The sequence below is a fragment of the Sceloporus undulatus genome, chromosome 1, assembly GCF_019175285.1.
Source record: "Sceloporus undulatus isolate JIND9_A2432 ecotype Alabama chromosome 1, SceUnd_v1.1, whole genome shotgun sequence".
Lineage (NCBI taxonomy): Eukaryota > Metazoa > Chordata > Lepidosauria > Squamata > Phrynosomatidae > Sceloporus > Sceloporus undulatus.
The window spans coordinates 93,993,433-94,011,030 of record NC_056522.1 but is presented as its reverse complement, the minus strand read 5'-3'; the positions used below and the strand labels follow the sequence as shown (position 1 = coordinate 94,011,030).

Sequence of the window (17,598 nt, the reverse complement as noted above, 5' to 3'; positions counted from 1 at the left end):
AAAATCAAATTCACTGTTACTTATGACATTCCAGTTTAAGCAAACTCTTCCAGACAGATGAAATACTACAATGGCTGAATACTATAATACAAAACTAAATCCTACATGGAATAGGGCAGACTTGTCTCATAATAGTGCCTCAACAAACATGAATTTGCTTAAAACATTAGCACCATAACTGAAGACATATTTATGTCTTAATGCCTGTACACATAGTAAATGTAATATGAATAGCAATCAGGTAGCCTTATGTCAGAACAAGCATTACTTGTATAACACATTATCATGACAGTATTAATGGATAAACAATGCAGCAGTGTGATTATGACCAATATAATATTTTTGACAGTATAAATACAGCTAACTTTTTAATATTGCAACATCATTACTGTAACAACATTATTACTGCATCCTTCCTTTTGTGACTATGTTTCTGAAAGTCTTGTAAACAGTCCTTTAATCAATAATCATGTTAAAGCATTCAAAATCCACAGAGGCAAATGATTCTTCCAAGGAACAGTGCAATGGATCAAACAGAAATCAATGAATCTTCCTCAAAACATCAAAAGTTGCAGAAGTTAAAGGCTTGGTAACGCAGTAGGCCAGTCCTTCCCTGTGTAGTGAGTGAATTGTTTCATCCTCAGGGATGACTTCATCAGCTCATCATAACAAAAATATTCCATATTCTGTTTAAACAATATTATACAATTATAAGAAATCATACTAATTCCCATTATAATATAAATAAATAATAAATAAAATTTATTTATATCCCACTTTTTGTTTCGACAATCTAAGCTGCATACAACATTAAAATAATACAATTCCCCCCCCTTAAAAAGGATTAAACAGTTCTAGCGATTAAAATTACAAAGACTAAAATCTAAAAACAATAGAATAGTGGGCAGAGTAATAAATAAATAAATCAAAACAACCTTTTACTTCCATTCATTGACCTTTAAAGAGCTATTGCTCTCATATTTTTCTCCCCTTTATAATACTTGCAGATGAAATGTGTAACATTACCACAACTACAATAACACCCCAAATCCACAAAACAGTGATGCCTTTATTGGGACAACCAAAATGCTTAAAATATATGTCACAAGCATTCGAAGCTCTGCTGGCAAAGGTCTTCATCAGGTAAAGATGTTAGCATAACAGAAGAAAATTGACGTTAGTCACAGGACTACATTTTGTCAAGATGGTGCTGGTAGTGTTCCAAGTATGAAGGATATGCTATTCTGTGTCTATAATGATGCCTAGGTGCTGGATGGTTAGTATTAAGGTAACCTGGTGCTTCCCATTATTTACCAGGAAAGCATGATTGTCCAAACAGTGCTTGAACATCCTCCCTCCATTGTCTAGAGAATTGTAATTGTAGTTTATTGTGGCACTAGAGCTTTCTGACAGAGGCTAAATGTCTCACAAAACTAGTTCCCAGAATTCCTTAAAATTGAGCCAGTGAAGTTAAAGTAGTCTCAAACTGGATTATTTCTGTGCGTTTTGGACTTCTCATAAAATTTGTAGGGTGTATCAATCGTGATAATCCAGACTGCTGCAGCCTCCCTCTGACCTGGGGACATATGACATTAGGCTTGCTGCTTTCATTGCAACTCACTGTACTTACCAGAACTAAGTGTTTGGCACTTTCTGCTTAGCTATTTTAAAGTGTGAAAGGTTACAGCTCACTGTAAATTGGATACTATTAAAAGCTGTACTAGCACAGGCATATAATGGTATCAACACAGCTAGCTCAAGAGTGACACTTTATTCATGATCATCAGTCAGTCATGGAGACATATTCAAAGTTAAAACTACAACTCCCACATTTATTGTTAACATATTATTTGTGACCTCTCATGGCACGTCTTTGTAAATATTAATATGAAACAAACAATTATTCTTTTTAAGAAAGGAATATGTGCTGATGATAAGAGCACTGTAGCTACTAAGAAATAAATTGTGACAAATAAGCACTTTTCATCTTTGGCAAGGAAACCAATACTGTATTCTGGACTGTTTGTTGTCTTTTTCTTGCTACCTTACCAACATTTCCACTAATAAAAATCACTATATGGCATAATTCCCTATGCATGAGGCAGTATACTGTGCATAGATATACTAAGGAATTTGCAACAGACCATGAGGTTAGCATAAATTAACAGAATCTGTTAAACACATATTTGCCATATGACAGGCATGCCAGGATATAGCTATATATGGAAGAAGAGGTGTGTGCTTATTCTTGATAATATTCCCAATATGTGTAGCATACTGTAAGTTACAAAAAGGGGGGTTGTTGTTACTGATAGCTTATAAGTCTTCACAGATAAGAACTGTGAAATCGAAAATACTGCAATCATGGGAAAGGAGCACAGTCTACACATAAAAGATTTTATTTTATAAGCTGAATATACAGAGTAGTAAAATGGTCAAAAGGGATAATTCAGTAATAAATTTAAAATACACATATACATCCCCTGGTTTCTTTATAGTCTTTCACTGTATTCCATGGACTTAATGCACAGTCCACATATACTTCTTTAAAACACACTGTTTCTTCAAGCACCATCAATATATTAGCATCTGAACCAGATAAACTTAACATTTGCATTTATTCCCATTTTCTTTCCATTTTTCCATTACTTTTATCTTTTCTACAAGTTTACTTAACTTCCCAAACCACAAAAGATAAAAAACAAATATTACAAAGTTTTGTATAAAAGCAAATTCCATGTGAACTTGTTCAGCTATTTTTTTAATAATAAAAAACAGGTGGCCATTGCCTTATATCACAGAAGGCATCTTTTATATGAAACTAATAAAAAGTAGTCTCAGCAACTGCAGATAGCACAGCTTTTTTCCAGAGGTCCTGAGCATAGCTAAAGATGAATTACTGTCTTGGTAGTTGAGGAATATATCAGACCCTCAGTTCTAGTCTGTGTCTGCTTCGTACTTGGTTTTGAAATATGACACACAACCTGAAACCAAAAATACATTTTATTGATAAAGTTAAGTACTAGTCACTTTTTAGACCCATTGCCAAAAGTTTTCTTATTTGAAATAATTGCAAAAAATCAGAGATTAAAACAGACAGCCAACCTGAAACCAAAAACATCTACCTCTACCTCTCCTTTTCTTCTAATACAGGTGAGGCAACTGAAATCCTAAACCTGTGTTTAACCAGGGTAATAGATTGTAAGAGGTGCAATAACCTTCTCCAGATAAGATATAGTTCTTTTTAGGTAGTTTGTCAGTCCAGTTTGTTAGCCTGAACGGTGCTGAAGTCACAGAAAAGATCAAGCCTTTCTGGAAAGCAATACCCTTTTAACTTTCTGTGTACACATGCATACCACACCATATCTCCATGACATATATCCTGATTTTGCACCTGTCAAACAATATATTCTGATGCAAAGCATTCTTTAAATTCTGATACATACCATTGGGGGTTCTGGACTGGAAAATGGAGATGCACCATAGGATCTGTTTTCTTTATCAAATGAATCATCACCATTGCTCTGTGATGAAAATTTCTGTTTAAGAGCTTCTGCTATTACAGCTGCTGGATCCCACTGTGATTGCATTTTCTTCTTCCTTTTGGGCATTGGAGTACCTCCAGGTGATCTGAAGAAAGGAAAATCTTTCCAATATCTAGGCAATGTTACTACTACACCTAATTAGTAAATATATATAATGGTATTTGTTAACACTTTTAGTTCTAAAGTATTTTAGTCCTTTCACTTTCAGCATTTTTCATCAGGAAGTCATTTTTCTGTGAACTATAGTAGAATTTTACATATTATTCTGCAACTATCTATGCTAGAAACTACACAATCCTTATGAGTAGAATGGTATGAGGTTCAACAGTCTCTAAAGTCCTTAAACTAAAAGTTAGTCCTCTATAATTTCTCATTCTAACTAAAAGCTTCATGGACATCAGGCCTGAGATTGTCTGGAGAGGGGAAGTGAGAGGACTCAGTTGAGCCCAGTGGGGAATACTTCTGTAATAAGCCATATGTATGAGAAGATATGGATGAGGCACTCAGAACTATAGTTACTGTTTCTCCAGCTAAGTCTGAAAAACTTATTGGCTTATACTAACATACCACTTAATATAATAATGTGCCTAAGCAGTTTACTCTGGAGATGTAAATCTTTGATTTTGTTTCTCAAGTGCAAGAATGAATATTTTCAGCAATCTAGACTCTAGTGCATAATTTTGAATGCTATTTATACCTTGGTACTTCCACAGGGGGGAAATATATTTATGCAGAAACACAGGTTTTTTTCCTGCTCAGAGAAACCATGTGTAGTTTTCTTGCATGTGTTTTCTATGGGAAAAAGCATTTTTTTTGCACACGAATCAGTGTATTTTACACAAAATGCACAATTTCTGGGCAAAAACATGTTATTTGCACAGGAAAACCATGTGTATTTTTGCACACAGGAACTGCCCAAAGTAGAATCTCAAAGTGTGAACAATCTCACAGCTGGTTTCCTTGTTCTTGGCAGGGTGTCTGGTGTGCTGAGCCCCTTTGTCTTGGTGAAGGATGCAAATATTAATATTTTTCACATTTATAGTTTCACAAATAAAATATGATAAAAACCATAGATAAAATGCACATATAATACAACATAAACCAGACCTGTGTCACAATGAAATTGCAAGGCAGAAGTCTGTGTAAATGTATTTTCAGAAAGAGCTTGTTTTCTGCCTCCTGAACTATGTGTGGGAGGGGCTCCAGAAGATGTCTATAAAATTTTGCTGACACTCTCACATAACAGTTCAAAGGGAAGGCAATCAGGTTTATAATCCACCTCTAGTATTCTTATTTTATTCCCGAATTCATATGCTGATCAATTTACCTCTCAACCACTCTTAGTTTAACTTTATTAATATCCTTCAGAACATCCATCATGCTAGGAACAGTTTTAACTTCCTGCCAACCACCATTTTCTTCAATATTTTTAGTCTTCCTTTCAGCCTGTCGTTGTTTAATAAGCTCAATTACTGAATTAGAAGAATCAAAATTAGACTGCAGTACAGGAGGTGGGGGAGGCATATCTATGTTACAAAAAGTGGCAGGAACTGGTGTAGAAGACATTGTTGCCTGGAGGAAACCACTAGAAGATCTGTTTGATGAATTCACAGAATCTGAGCCTGTTAAACAATTGAAGAGACAATATCAGGAAAATATAGAACTGAACTGTCAGTATGTAAATACAATTCCAGGTAGGTCATGTTGCTTACAGAAAAAACACAAGAAATTATCAACAACTACAGAACAGAATGAGGAATATCCAAGTGCTGTCACAGGGCACAGGAGCTGCACTGCAGAAATCATGCAGTCTGAAATCACTTTAACTGCCATGGCTCAATACAATGGAATTCTGGGATTTGTGTTTTGTGAGCTATCTAGCCTTATATGTCAGAAAGCTCTGGTGCCACAATGAACATAGCATGGAGTTATGACAGTTAAAGTGAGATCAAACTGCATTTTTCTGCTGTATAGATTAGACCAGAGTCAAAGTTGGACCAAGAAGATCCAAGTTAAAATCAACAATTACTGAATAATTCTAGGCTATCTACTTACTTTGCCTAAGCTTCTGCAGAGTTCTTTGAGGATAAAACAGAATCACGTCATAAAAGTTACTATAAACATCATGGGAAAAGAATGATATACACCTGGTATCTAAATTATACTCTGATCAGTTCTGCCCCTTCTACAGTTGCAGATATCACCACCAATATCTTGTCAAGAATCTTGCTATAGTTATTAGGTCTTTAAAAACTGTTTTGCATTTTAAAGCGAGGTCTGAAAAGGTTGAATCCTTAACAGCATACACTTGTCCAGTATAACTGTAGATACACAGAGCTCTACCTATAATTAACTTTACACAGAGTTGTACCATAGAATTGTGCCTACAATTAACTTTCAGTTACATCATTTATAAAGAAAAATGAAAGAGTAGCAGTGTGAGCGACTAAACATAATCTACATAACATTAAGAATTTGGCAACTCCTTGGTAGCCTAATAAAAGAATCACCATAATGTGTACTTTAGATTTTTTTATTATTTATTGAAAAAAGTAGATGAACAGCAGGACTTCTTCCTTTAAAGCAGTTAGGATTCCATGCTGGTTTGCCATCTTTTTTTGGAGATTCTCTCAGCTTGAAAAGAAGGTTTTCCAGGTATCATACAAAGCTGCTTTCCAAAAATACATCCAAACTTGGAGAATGTGGAAACAGTTCTAAAGCTCTTTTTATTCATTCCAAAATCCAGAACAGCCTTCCTACGCATGATGTTAATCATGCTTTTATTTTTCTAATCTATGATCCCATCTTCTCTTATCTTTGTTGCCATGGGAGTAAAAGTTAAGTGCATATATAACACCAAACAACTACTTTAAAATTTTATAAAATTGTGCACAGGATGAAGAAGCTAGCCAGAGCACATTCTTTACAAATGTTACTATTCAGTGGCAGTGAGACAGAAGAAGAGTCTACAAGAAACCACACAGATACACTTACCTGGCTCCACATAAATAGGCTTGCAAGTTGGATCATTTCCAGCACTGTGCACTGCCACAAGTGCAGCAATTTGTCTACGAAGAAGAGATAACTCATTCTCAAGAGTAGAGATTTTTCTGACTGTGTCTTGATCCACAACAGTTGCTTTTTGTGAAGCTGGCACTGACACAGGAAGCATAGATGAAGTCACAGCCTCTCTCCATTCATCAGAGCTGGAAAACATCAATTTACATCTTTAAGTACATTCAAAAAATCTATTTACTATAAAGGTTTATGGAAACATACGCAACTGAACAGCAAGTGAAGTTAACTAAGCATCTTACAGGTATGCTTCAGTTAATGAAGTGGATATCTGCCTGGACATTACTTTTAAACATAAAATTTAGCACAAAGGCAGAGATAACTTGAAAATAGGGATAGGTTCATAAACCACAAAAAATAGCAGTTTACGATGTTTCAGTAAACATTATATTCAAAACTAACAATATGCACATGTGATATAAAATAACCAAACAAAAAGATTTTGAACCTTATAGAAATCCCCCATAGGCTTTACAAAATGCATTCAGAGCTTAATTTTTCTTTCACCAACCTCCACTGTTTATATGATTTCCATTTTGGTGGTCAAACATAGAGATCTCTCTCTCTCTCTCTCTCTCTCTCTCTCTCTCTCTCTCTCTGTGTGTGTGTGTGTGTGTGTGTGTGTGTGTAATACTGTGGGGAGCAGGGCTGATGAGGCAGGCTTATTCATTCTTCTTTTTTTCTCTGTTTTGCCATTCACATATGCTCAATAAACAGCTTTTGGAGGCAGCTGCTGTTTATCTTGACTGTTGTTGGCAGGACCTACAGCTATGGTAAGACTGACTAGAACAGAATTCTATTCTTTCTGAACCCAGGCTTCATTGTATTGTTTACTGCAGACATGCTGCTGCAAACTAATATTGAAAATCTATGTTTCTCCAGACTTACTTCATCATCCTTCCAATGCTGCTAAACAACTTCCAGCCAGACAGAAGGAGGGATGAAAAGGGGTGTTGACCAGGTGTAACAGAACTTTGTTTAAAATAACTTTCAATTTCAGAGGCTTTGTTAACTGACAGCCTCAACAGACTGGCACTAAACACCGACCTTGGAACAGAGTGGGGGTGTGGGAGCAGCATGCTGGCTGCCCCAACTCCACCCACACACCACATGCCTGACCAGACGGCAGGCACCGTCACGCCATGTCTTAATCACAGCGTCTACATATGCTGTGCCTAAGAAGTGACAAAAAGCCACTGTGGCTAGGGCACCCTTTCCGCAGCACAAAAAGGAGCTGCATTTTGCAGCTTCTTTTTGCACTGCAGAAAGACCAGATCGGGGCCGCGGTGTGTAGTTGCTGCGGCCCCAATCTGCGAGGAAAGAGGCGGCTGCAGGCCACTCCAGAGGTGCAGTCAGCTGAGCCCATGAGAATTCTTGTATTGTTAAATAGATGGATTGCAGTGAAAATGGCTGATATGAGCTTGGAATTTTGCAATATCTCATTGTAACGATTCCCCACCCCCTCACAATCCTTTCTTTCCTTTGACCCCAATACCCCTTTGGGTTTTGAAGGCCAGTAGCGTGGATGAATGTTAAAACACAGGCCAAGTGTATAGTTAAACAAGAATAAAAGTTTATTTTTAAAACAGAATAGGTAAAGGTAACTTTTACGTGAGGTTGTTACTATGTCTTCTTTTGTTACAAATATACAGGTCTGGTTTTAACTCTATAATAATAACTCCGCCACACAGGCTATACTATCACTCACGAAATTATGTAACCCAAACCCCTCTTCCTGAGTCTGGCTACACTTAGTCTCTCCTCTCTAGACTCTCCATAACTAATACTGTCCCTCTCTGGACAAAACAGTTCCTTAAGTAACTATTCCCTCAGGAATGATCAGAACCCAGTCCTCTTTTGGACTCTATGGTTCCCTCCACTCTCTAATCCTAACTATCTCCCCAACTCCACTCCAGCCTTATCCCTCAGGATTCCAAACCCTTACTGACTCCACCCAACTGCCAACAGAATCTTCACTCCTCAGCCAGCACCTGATTGGCTTAAGATCTCTGGCTTCTGATTGGCTGGTTTGTAAGTCAGTTCGTCACACTCATTTGCAAGCAATCTGAACTACAGCGCGCCCGCGCCATACACGGGCGCGCCATACGCGGCCTTGAGCATATGTGCTCAAGCTGCGGGGCACCCGCAGGGCGGAACGTCCCATTCAATTGAATGGGCACGCACGCGTGCTCCCACGCCGCCGCGCACGAGCCCCATTGTTTCCAATGAGGCTTGAGAATAGGCGGAATTCACCTTATGCGGCAAGATCCAGAACGGATCCCCCGCGTAAGGCAAGGACGGACTGTATATACAATTTGTATATTCACTGATCATGAAAGACAGGAAATGAGTGAAGCAGATCTCCAGAGAGACCTGCTGAAGGCAACATAAAGCCTGTCTTCCAAACTGAGGAATTATGTAGGGCAGGCAAAACTTGTCCTAGACCAAAATGTCATCTGGAGCAGCCCCAGTCAGTAACTGGAAATGAAGCTGGTAACATCAGGGACTGTTGCATGCCCCCCTCCCCAATGCTATCTAGCCTTCAGGTGGGATGCAAAGGTAGCAAAATCTTAAAATATATTTTTTTATAAACAAAGTAAATACAAAATGGTATTCTTGAAGTCAGAGATAAACTGTGGAGAATGCCATTATAAATGATCTAAACATTCTTGAAAAGTCAAATCAGTTTTACTTGCCTGAATTTATTATATGGTTCGTTGTCATCATCAGGTATCCAGAAAACATCAGCAATGGATGGTGTAAGAGAGTTAACAATGCTTCTCTGTTCAGATTCTAAAGAATTCATATTTCTGACCAACTAAAGCAGGGAAAAATCCTGTTAAATATCTGTAACAGTTACCTATAAAGCTCCACAACACAGTTTTTCCCATTAGCTCTACCAATATTATTTCTTTGTGGATTGTGTAAGAATGATAGATGTTTGATCCACATCACATTCCCCCATCTTCCAGATAATTTCCATGATGAGGAACCCTATTTTATTTTTATTTTGAGAGTCGGTACAGACAAAACCACCACTACCCGGAAACTGCTTTGAATTATTCCCCATAGTGGTTACCTTTACCTGGCAAACTGTTTTAGGGACAAGTTCATAATCTAGTTTAAGCTTAAAAGGACAAGGAGACCTCCACTACATGTCCCTGCACAAACATCATACACAGTATAGAAGGAAGGGGGAACAATTAAAAAAAACCAAAATAGTGGTTGTTCTTTAGCTGTATTTGAAAGCAACATTTTGCCATCAACCATTTTTACATCCCTAAACTACATTCCATTGTTAGTCACAACTAGAGTACATCCACTGAGTTAATGGAACTGAATAAATAATGAATTATCAAATTCTCATTGATTCAATGGATCTAATTTGCTGGGACTAGCAACTGATTGGGATATTGGTTGCTAAGAATGTGACTAAGGCTGCATCAGCACTGAAGAAATAATCCAGTCTGAAACCACTTTAACTGCCATGGCTTAATGCAATGGAATCTTGGGATTTGTAGTTTTGTGAGATATTTAGCCTTCTCTGTCAAATAGGTCTGGTGCTGTGGAGAACACAGGCAGTTCAGACTGTTGAGAACAGCCAATGGGAGTGAAGCTAGGAAAGGTGGGAGGGAGTGTTCTTAGGAGCGGGTATAAATAGAGAGGAGAAATAATCCTGCAGAAATAATCCAGTTTGAGACTGCTTTAACTGCCCTGGCTCAGTGCTAGAGAATCCTGGTAATTGTAGTTTGTTGTGGCACCAGAGCGCTCTGACAGAGAAGGCTAAATGTCTCACAAGATTCCAGTGCCTAGAATTCCCTAGCACTGAGCCAGGGGCAGTTAAAGTGGTCGCGAACTGGATTATTTCTGCAGTGTGTTTTGGACCTAAGTCTATAAGGGAACATTTATAAAGTCAAATGAAAGAAACTGTTAAACTTTGTAACTACTGAAACAAATTATACACATCAAGCTTGAATAACATGCTACAAGAAAGATACTGTATTCAACCATGCTTTAAAATAAAATTCGTTCCTTTGTTTAATAGATTCATAGAGTTGGAAGAGAACACAAGGGCCATCCAGTCCAACCCCCTGCCATGCAGGAACTCTCAATCAAATATCCCCGACAGATGGCCATCAGCCTCTGTCCAAAGAAGGTCTCCACTACAATCCAATGTCTATGTCCTGTTCTAAGTTTTTAACAGTAATGGTGGACTCAGTTTGATTTTTCATGTAAATCATTATTAAGCTGTCTTCAATAAGTATTTGCCTGAAGTGTGCTTACAGATAACATTTTTCACACTACCAAATTTGAAGTAAACCAGAATTGTAAAGCTGTAGGTACAGCTGCAAAAGATTTTTAGAGTATTACCAATTGAATCCATGTGAATCTTCTCAAACTCAAAACTCAAGTAAAAAGTACAAAGATACTTTCTCATGTCAGTTTTTAGGAGTTTTTACCATCTTTCACCTGAATGTTCCAGAATTGGAGGACCAGCCAATTTCCGGCCACTACAGAGCCCCATAGAATGACATGTGGCCAGCATTCTAGGTGAATGGAAGTGATATCACAGGATTTTTGGTTAAAATTTTGGGCAATTTTGTTTGTTTGTGGTGTTGTTAGAGAGAGTTTAATTTCATGGGTGTGGAGGGGGCCTGGGGGGATCGGTCCGGCATCCAGGGCCACACTGGACTCCCCATGGGCCACAATGTTGACCCAGACTATTTTTCTAATACTTCTTTTCCACGGTTGTAAACAATACAGTATAGTTATTTTACAGATCCCTGCCTATTGTTTATTCTTTTCATTGTTCAATGAAGCATAATAAAATTCCTGAAAAGAAATGAAATGACAAGACATATATCTTACTTATCAATAACTCATATACCTGAAAGTGAGGCCTTGGACAAGGAGTTAATGAAAGATATTTCCCCAATCTGCGAACAAAACTTCGGGTAGATCCATAATTTTTTCTTTCCCAAACCAAGGACATCTAAGAGGCAAGCAGACTGTTACAAGTTAAATTTACATAATTTTACATAAAGCTGTAGTCCAATACTGAAATTTAATTATATTTAATTTTTAATTAATTAAATGAAAATAACTGTACTTATTGGTAAAACCCCAATATCAATGTCTTCCTACTGTGCTGAAGAAGGCAAAATAAGAACTTTTTCCTTTCTTCCAGTGGAAGCATCCTGTGAGGAAAGCTCTGCACAGAGAGCACTATATGTGACTGTTGTATATGTAAGAGAAGCCAAGCTCACAAGCTCAAGATCACAGCCATCAAACCAGCCCAAACTGGTAAAAAGCATTCTTAAGCTGTAATACTGAGTTTGGGACAATCATGCAAACTTATCTAACAGTTTTAGAAATCTGATCAGCAGCTACCCCAACCAACACCACTTCTCTCTTATCTGGACAATGTTTCAGTTTATTTGTTTCATGAAACAATGCATTTCTAAAACTGAAAAATGTAAAATAGCATAGGGGAAAAAACCACAACACTATTCATAGGACAGACCAGAGATGAATAACTGTACCTGTGATGAATTTGTTCTAAAGCTTCTATTACTTGTAGCCAGGATAGCCAATGGTGAGAAATTATGGGAACTATACTAAAAACATCTGGAGGCTAAAGTTGGCCACATTCAGGGGTCGACAAAAGGCAGATGTGTAGAAAAAACAGTGAACACCCACTGATTTCAGCACACACACAACAAAAAATTCTGTACATGAGTGAATTGGATCACCTGCTATTCATGAGATGAGAAAAGAAAGGAGACATTTGGCTGGATATTGGTGGTATGCTAATTTTAAGGACACTCATTTAAAAGCATTTGCGCTATGATGTTACAACGACTGTTGTCATTAATTATGCACTAAACTTAACAACATAAGCTGCTTTCCAAAGGTACAGTGAAGGGCCAACAGAAAAAGCACCAAATTTGCACATGGGAAATGCTGTAGGAAATATTCATATCACAGAGAAGAATAAGAAGATGGGAAATGGCAGAGGCAAGGGCTAGCTTGGCTGACAGTGTACAATCAGGTTGGGCAATTTTCAGCAGGCCAGAGATATACATATCCACCATCAAACTCTGGAAGGCTACCTTCTCTCCCACAGCTGCCTTGACAACCTCAAACATTTTTTTTACTTTAGAAAGCCACTCATGCCCTCTACTGTGCATGTTTTACTTGCTACTCCCCCAAATCTGTTAGGCTTGGGAGGATCTTTCCAAAGTGGGAACATAACGTAAATGTTTAGCTTGGAGAAGATAAGGTTAAGAGGTGATATGATAGCCCTGTTTAAATACCTGAAGGGATGTTATATTGAGGAGGGAGCAAGATTGTTTTCTGCTGCTCCAGAGACTAGGACCCGGACCAATGGATGTAAGCTACAGCAAAAGACATTCCACCTCAACATTAGGAGGAACTTCCTGACAGTAAGGGCTGTTCAACAGTGGAACAAACTCCCTCAGAGTGTGGTGGAGTCTCCTTCTTTGGAGGTCTTTAAGCAGAGGCTGGATGGCCATCTGTTGGGGATGCTTTGATTGAGATTTCCTGCATGGCAGAATGGGGTTGGACTGGATGGCCCTTGCGGTCTCTTCCAACTCTGTGATTCTATGATTCTAAGACCACAAAAAAGTGGGCTGCATTTTGCCCTAGCATACAAGAAATGAGCATGCAAGAAAGATAATGTGGAAATGCAGTCAACCTAGTGAATACTAATATGTTTAAAAAGCACTACTAAGTAGAAGAATGGGGGACACTGACAATCTTACCAAACATCTCCTTGAGATGTCACATAACTGTTGGAAATGTGTTCTTGAGACAATAGATGAAGAAAGGTGGGATCCAATCACATAAGCAATACGATTAAGACAAACTTCACACCTTTGTAGGAACTGTAAAAAGATATCATAGTCATGACAGACAAGTCCACCTATATGCCCATTCAGACATTATCTTGCAAAATAAGAACTGAATTGAAAAGATGAGAACATGTATATAAACACCACCACCCAACATCTCTGTACATCTAGCTGTTTTATAAGTCTAGGCACACTTAAGAATGAAGATTTAAAAAGCAAAATATACTGTGTACACGTTTGGCAGGACATGTTAGTGAAGTTCCTGCACTGAAGATCCCTTACATGGGAGGGTTCCTATTTTCAGGAGCATTGTGAGAATGTTCTGCCACTGCTCTTCGAGAACCCTTTTCATAGCTTCATCATAAACTAGGGGTAAGATTCACATGATCCTCCAGATATTACTGGCCTGTAACTCCCAGCACACCTTACCACTAAGTATGCTGGTTATGACTCCTTGGATCTGCAGTTTAACATCTGAAGAGCACTATGACTCCCACCGCAGTACTGCACATCTATAGGAATCTGTATGATAATTCAGCATGTGAGAATCTTGGAAAGCAACGCTTTGGTGCATACCCATATCACCTTTCCAGCTCAGGTCTACAAGTAGTGCAAGGAAACACCTCAGCTGACTTTATATAAACTTAAGTACAAACATTTAATTAACTTAAACATGACAGGATTTGTTTCCCATCTGAAACCGTCATCAGTCTCCAATAGAAATACTGAACAAATAGTAGGTTGCCCAGCTGCAAGTGCAGTCTACAGATGCTGAAATGAAGCTACAGGGGCGTCAGTGAGGGAGTATAAATGAAGCTGCAGCATCAGTGCAATGAAAATAAAGAAAAAATAAGACACTTGTTATTGCTTCTGTGACTTGCCTCTTCTATAATAAAAACAACAACCCATAGTTCAGTTTTTTAAATGATTTGCAGCACAAGCCCAGGGGCCTCCTGCTTCTAAATGAAGTGCACATAATGAGACTTCTGCAGAGCTGGAGAAAAGCCTCTTACTTCCGCACTTCATTATGACAGGTACTATGATGCAAATCACAAGAGCAATCCTGGATTCACAGAGTATGCAACCACCAAACACAGTGAAAGAAAAGTCAAAGAATTAGAAATACAACTTCTGAGTACAACAGATGTGATAATCTACACTCCATCTTGAATGACAAGCTGGGGAGTAAAGCTCCAAAGGGTTAACAGGCCTCTCATTGTGGCACAAATACAGGATTGTAGACCTTTGTTGAACTTCTATGGTTCTTATCTACCTTTGATACAGAATGTTTAAGCAACATGCTTTTCTGAGCTTGACAATATTGCATTATATGCTTACCTGATCTGGTGGCACTCCATAGTATTCCAGAAGTTGTCTTAAGAGATTCAGCAGTAGAGACATTTACAAAGCAATGTATTATTTCAAGACGCTTCAGTAATCATGTGCTACGAAAGAGAGTTCGTTTCATAAATAGAAAGAAAATACAAACTAAACCTATCTTTCTAAAAATTAGACATTAATCAAATCAATGTAAAATCTTGGTTACTAAGAGAAGCATAATGCCCTGCAATACTATATTAGAAACGACTGAAAGTAATCATAGCACAATGTAAATGTGGTTTAAACTTCACAGTGCTTACATAGACAGATCAATAATTTAAGTCTTCAAACCTGGCTCTCTTGCTGCCAGTGTTTGACAGGAAAACAATAGGCTTCTTTAACAAAACAAATCTAAAGTTTAACATCCCATGTGCTTTGAGGTATTTGGTAAGAGAAGTAGGAAAACTCAGCTCTCCTCTTAGGGAAAAGGGTTAAAATTTAAGGAAGGGAATTAAGAATATTATTGTTAGGGAAATTATGTTTTGATTGAAGAGTAAACCATGTAAATTAAAAAGAAAAATAGAAAGTATAGTTGAAAATAAGGTATATAGATAAAACGAGATGAAGACATGAATCAGTTAAAGGATGGTATTAGGAAGTAGTGAATGAATTGTTTCATGCTTTTTAAATGTCTTTGTGTATTTGTTATGGACATGATTCTAAGAGTTAATGTAATTTGTGTTTTAAAAGTGAATATAGGTATATGTATATATATATAAGTAAGAAAACTTAAATTGAGAGGAGTATAGTGAACAGAAAAGTCAGAAACTGTGCTGCAGATCAACCCACAGCGTCAAGTATTGCTCCCCACAAAACAAAACAGTGTTTAAAGGGAACAGTAAAAGTAACAGAGGAAGCTCAAATGATTCTGTCAAAACGGTTTTTTAAGTCCCTTTTTGGGAGAAAGGAGGGATATAAGTACCATAAATAAATAAAGAAACCCAATCTTTCCTTCCCTCGCAATAGCAGAGTCTTGAAGCAGCTTAAAATAACAAGTATCCCCCCCTTTGGCTTAAGTTTTCCAAGACAGAGCCACTTGATCATCAGATGCAGCTACAGCCCACAAAAGTTCTTTCAAACAGTCATTTAGTGAGGAAGGGTGAAATGCCTGCCTGCAGCCACTCACTCGCAAACCACAGGGCTGTGAGTTCAAGACTCAGGCTTGCATCCTTCCCAGGAAGTGGCTAAAATGAGTACCCAGATTATTGGAGGCAATTAGTTTACTCTTTGTAACCCACTTAGAGAGCGCTTAAGTGGCACAGAAATGTTCTTGCTATTGCTATTAAGATCCCACAAGAAGACCCTGTTGGGTTTGCTGCAATAGATGGATAAAGGCACAACGCTTTGTTGTTGTTGTGTACCTTGAACTCCTTAATAATAATAATAATAATAATAATAATAATAATAATAATAACAACAGTAAAAGACTCGTTTGTCGCCTGCCTTCCTCTGCAAAATTGAAATGCAGTTATTAAAATTGAACTCTCCTTATTCACACTGATTTCCCAGACTACTTCAACCCCTGCCTTGTCTCTGGGGCTTACATGGGGCTTCCTGAATCCTCCCTCTCCACCATTTGGCCAAAAGCCATTTAAACTCTGCCCAAGGTTTGATATTCATAGTTTATTTTAAAACTGATCCTAATGGTTAACTTGTTTAATCCTTATTTTTAAGGGGAGGGGAGGGGGGTTATTGTAACATTAAGGACTGTCTGCTGGATGTTTCTTAACTCTGTGAGCCGCTTTGCTGGGATATAAAATATATTTCATCACGGGTTGGGTTTTAATATTTCTGGCGCCCATTTTAATCCGGCTTTGGGTTGGTGGGGAGCCAAGGGAAGAGGAAGGGAACGGACCCTCCAAAGCTGGCTTCAAGGAGAACTAACAGTAGGTCTTCTTTGGCCGTTATGGGACGCCTTAACGGCTCACCCTCCCCACTGCGCATGCGCGCCTGGGAGAGCGAGAGAGCAAGAGAGAAACGAGGCGTTCGGACATTTCGCGGCTCGGTCGCGCGCCCCTTCCCAACCGAAAGGAACCCCCCCCCCCCGGTTCGACTTTCCTTACCGCGCGAGACCTTCGGAAGCGGCAGTGGGCGTGGACCTCAGGAATAGTCCCCGCCCCCCTCCCGCCGGGCGCGAGCCCCCTCCAACGGGCGCAAATCGAACCCGGCCGCTCTTCGTTTTGATTGGAGGAGCGAGTGGAACGTTGCTAAGGCCCTTAGCCAATCCCACGCCTCGAGGGGCGTGGTTGGGGCGTGTTATTTCAGAGGATGTGTTTAAAGAGGGAAAGAGCGAGCAGCTTAAAATACTGCATCAGTAAATGTTGGGGTGTCTGCTCTTAAGCCAACTAGTTCCCTCCTCCTTTCCCAGGAGGACCTATCTGCGTCCTCCAATTCAGCCTTCTGCCCTGGAGGAGTTCCCAAAATGCCCTCCACTATTTTCAGCGTGGCTGAGAAGCATTGAAATGAGTGGGTTTTACCTCAGACGTCCTCCATTTCAGCCTTCTGTCGAGGGCAGTGGTCCCCCAGACTGTGCTCTTTAAGGGGATTTTGGACTTCAGCTCCTAGAAGCCTCAGCCATCTTGGCCGATAGTCCAAAATCCCCTCAAAGAGCAGTTTGGGGACTTCTGGTCTAGGGGCAGTTCCTAAGTGCCCTCCATTTTGAGCATGGTTACGCAGCAGCACTTTACACCAGTTCGCATTTACAGCATTATATCCATGTTCTT

The 17,598-nt window shown here is 38.8% G+C and overlaps 1 protein-coding gene across 7 annotated transcripts; it reads right to left on the bottom strand.

The window, feature by feature from the left end:
* Positions 1-865: 865 nt before the first annotated feature.
* Positions 866-17,053, bottom strand: MTFR2 (mitochondrial fission regulator 2). 7 transcript variants are annotated; one of them, XM_042446871.1, is made up of 9 exons: positions 16,939-17,053; positions 14,834-14,940; positions 13,406-13,528; positions 11,509-11,613; positions 9,317-9,438; positions 6,540-6,751; positions 4,873-5,167; positions 3,447-3,630; positions 869-2,984 (listed from the first exon to the last, which is right to left on the bottom strand). In XM_042446871.1, exons 2-9 carry the CDS (start codon positions 14,894-14,896, stop codon positions 2,886-2,888), a joined length of 1,203 nt encoding a protein of 400 aa, XP_042302805.1. In that variant the 5' UTR covers positions 14,897-14,940; positions 16,939-17,053; the 3' UTR covers positions 869-2,885. The 7 variants fall into 7 exon arrangements, with proteins under 7 accessions (XP_042302809.1, XP_042302808.1, XP_042302810.1 ...); XM_042446872.1 differs by lacking the exon at positions 16,939-17,053 and adding an exon at positions 16,761-16,894; XM_042446870.1 differs by lacking the exon at positions 16,939-17,053 and adding an exon at positions 16,731-16,884.
* Positions 17,054-17,598: the final 545 nt, after the last annotated feature.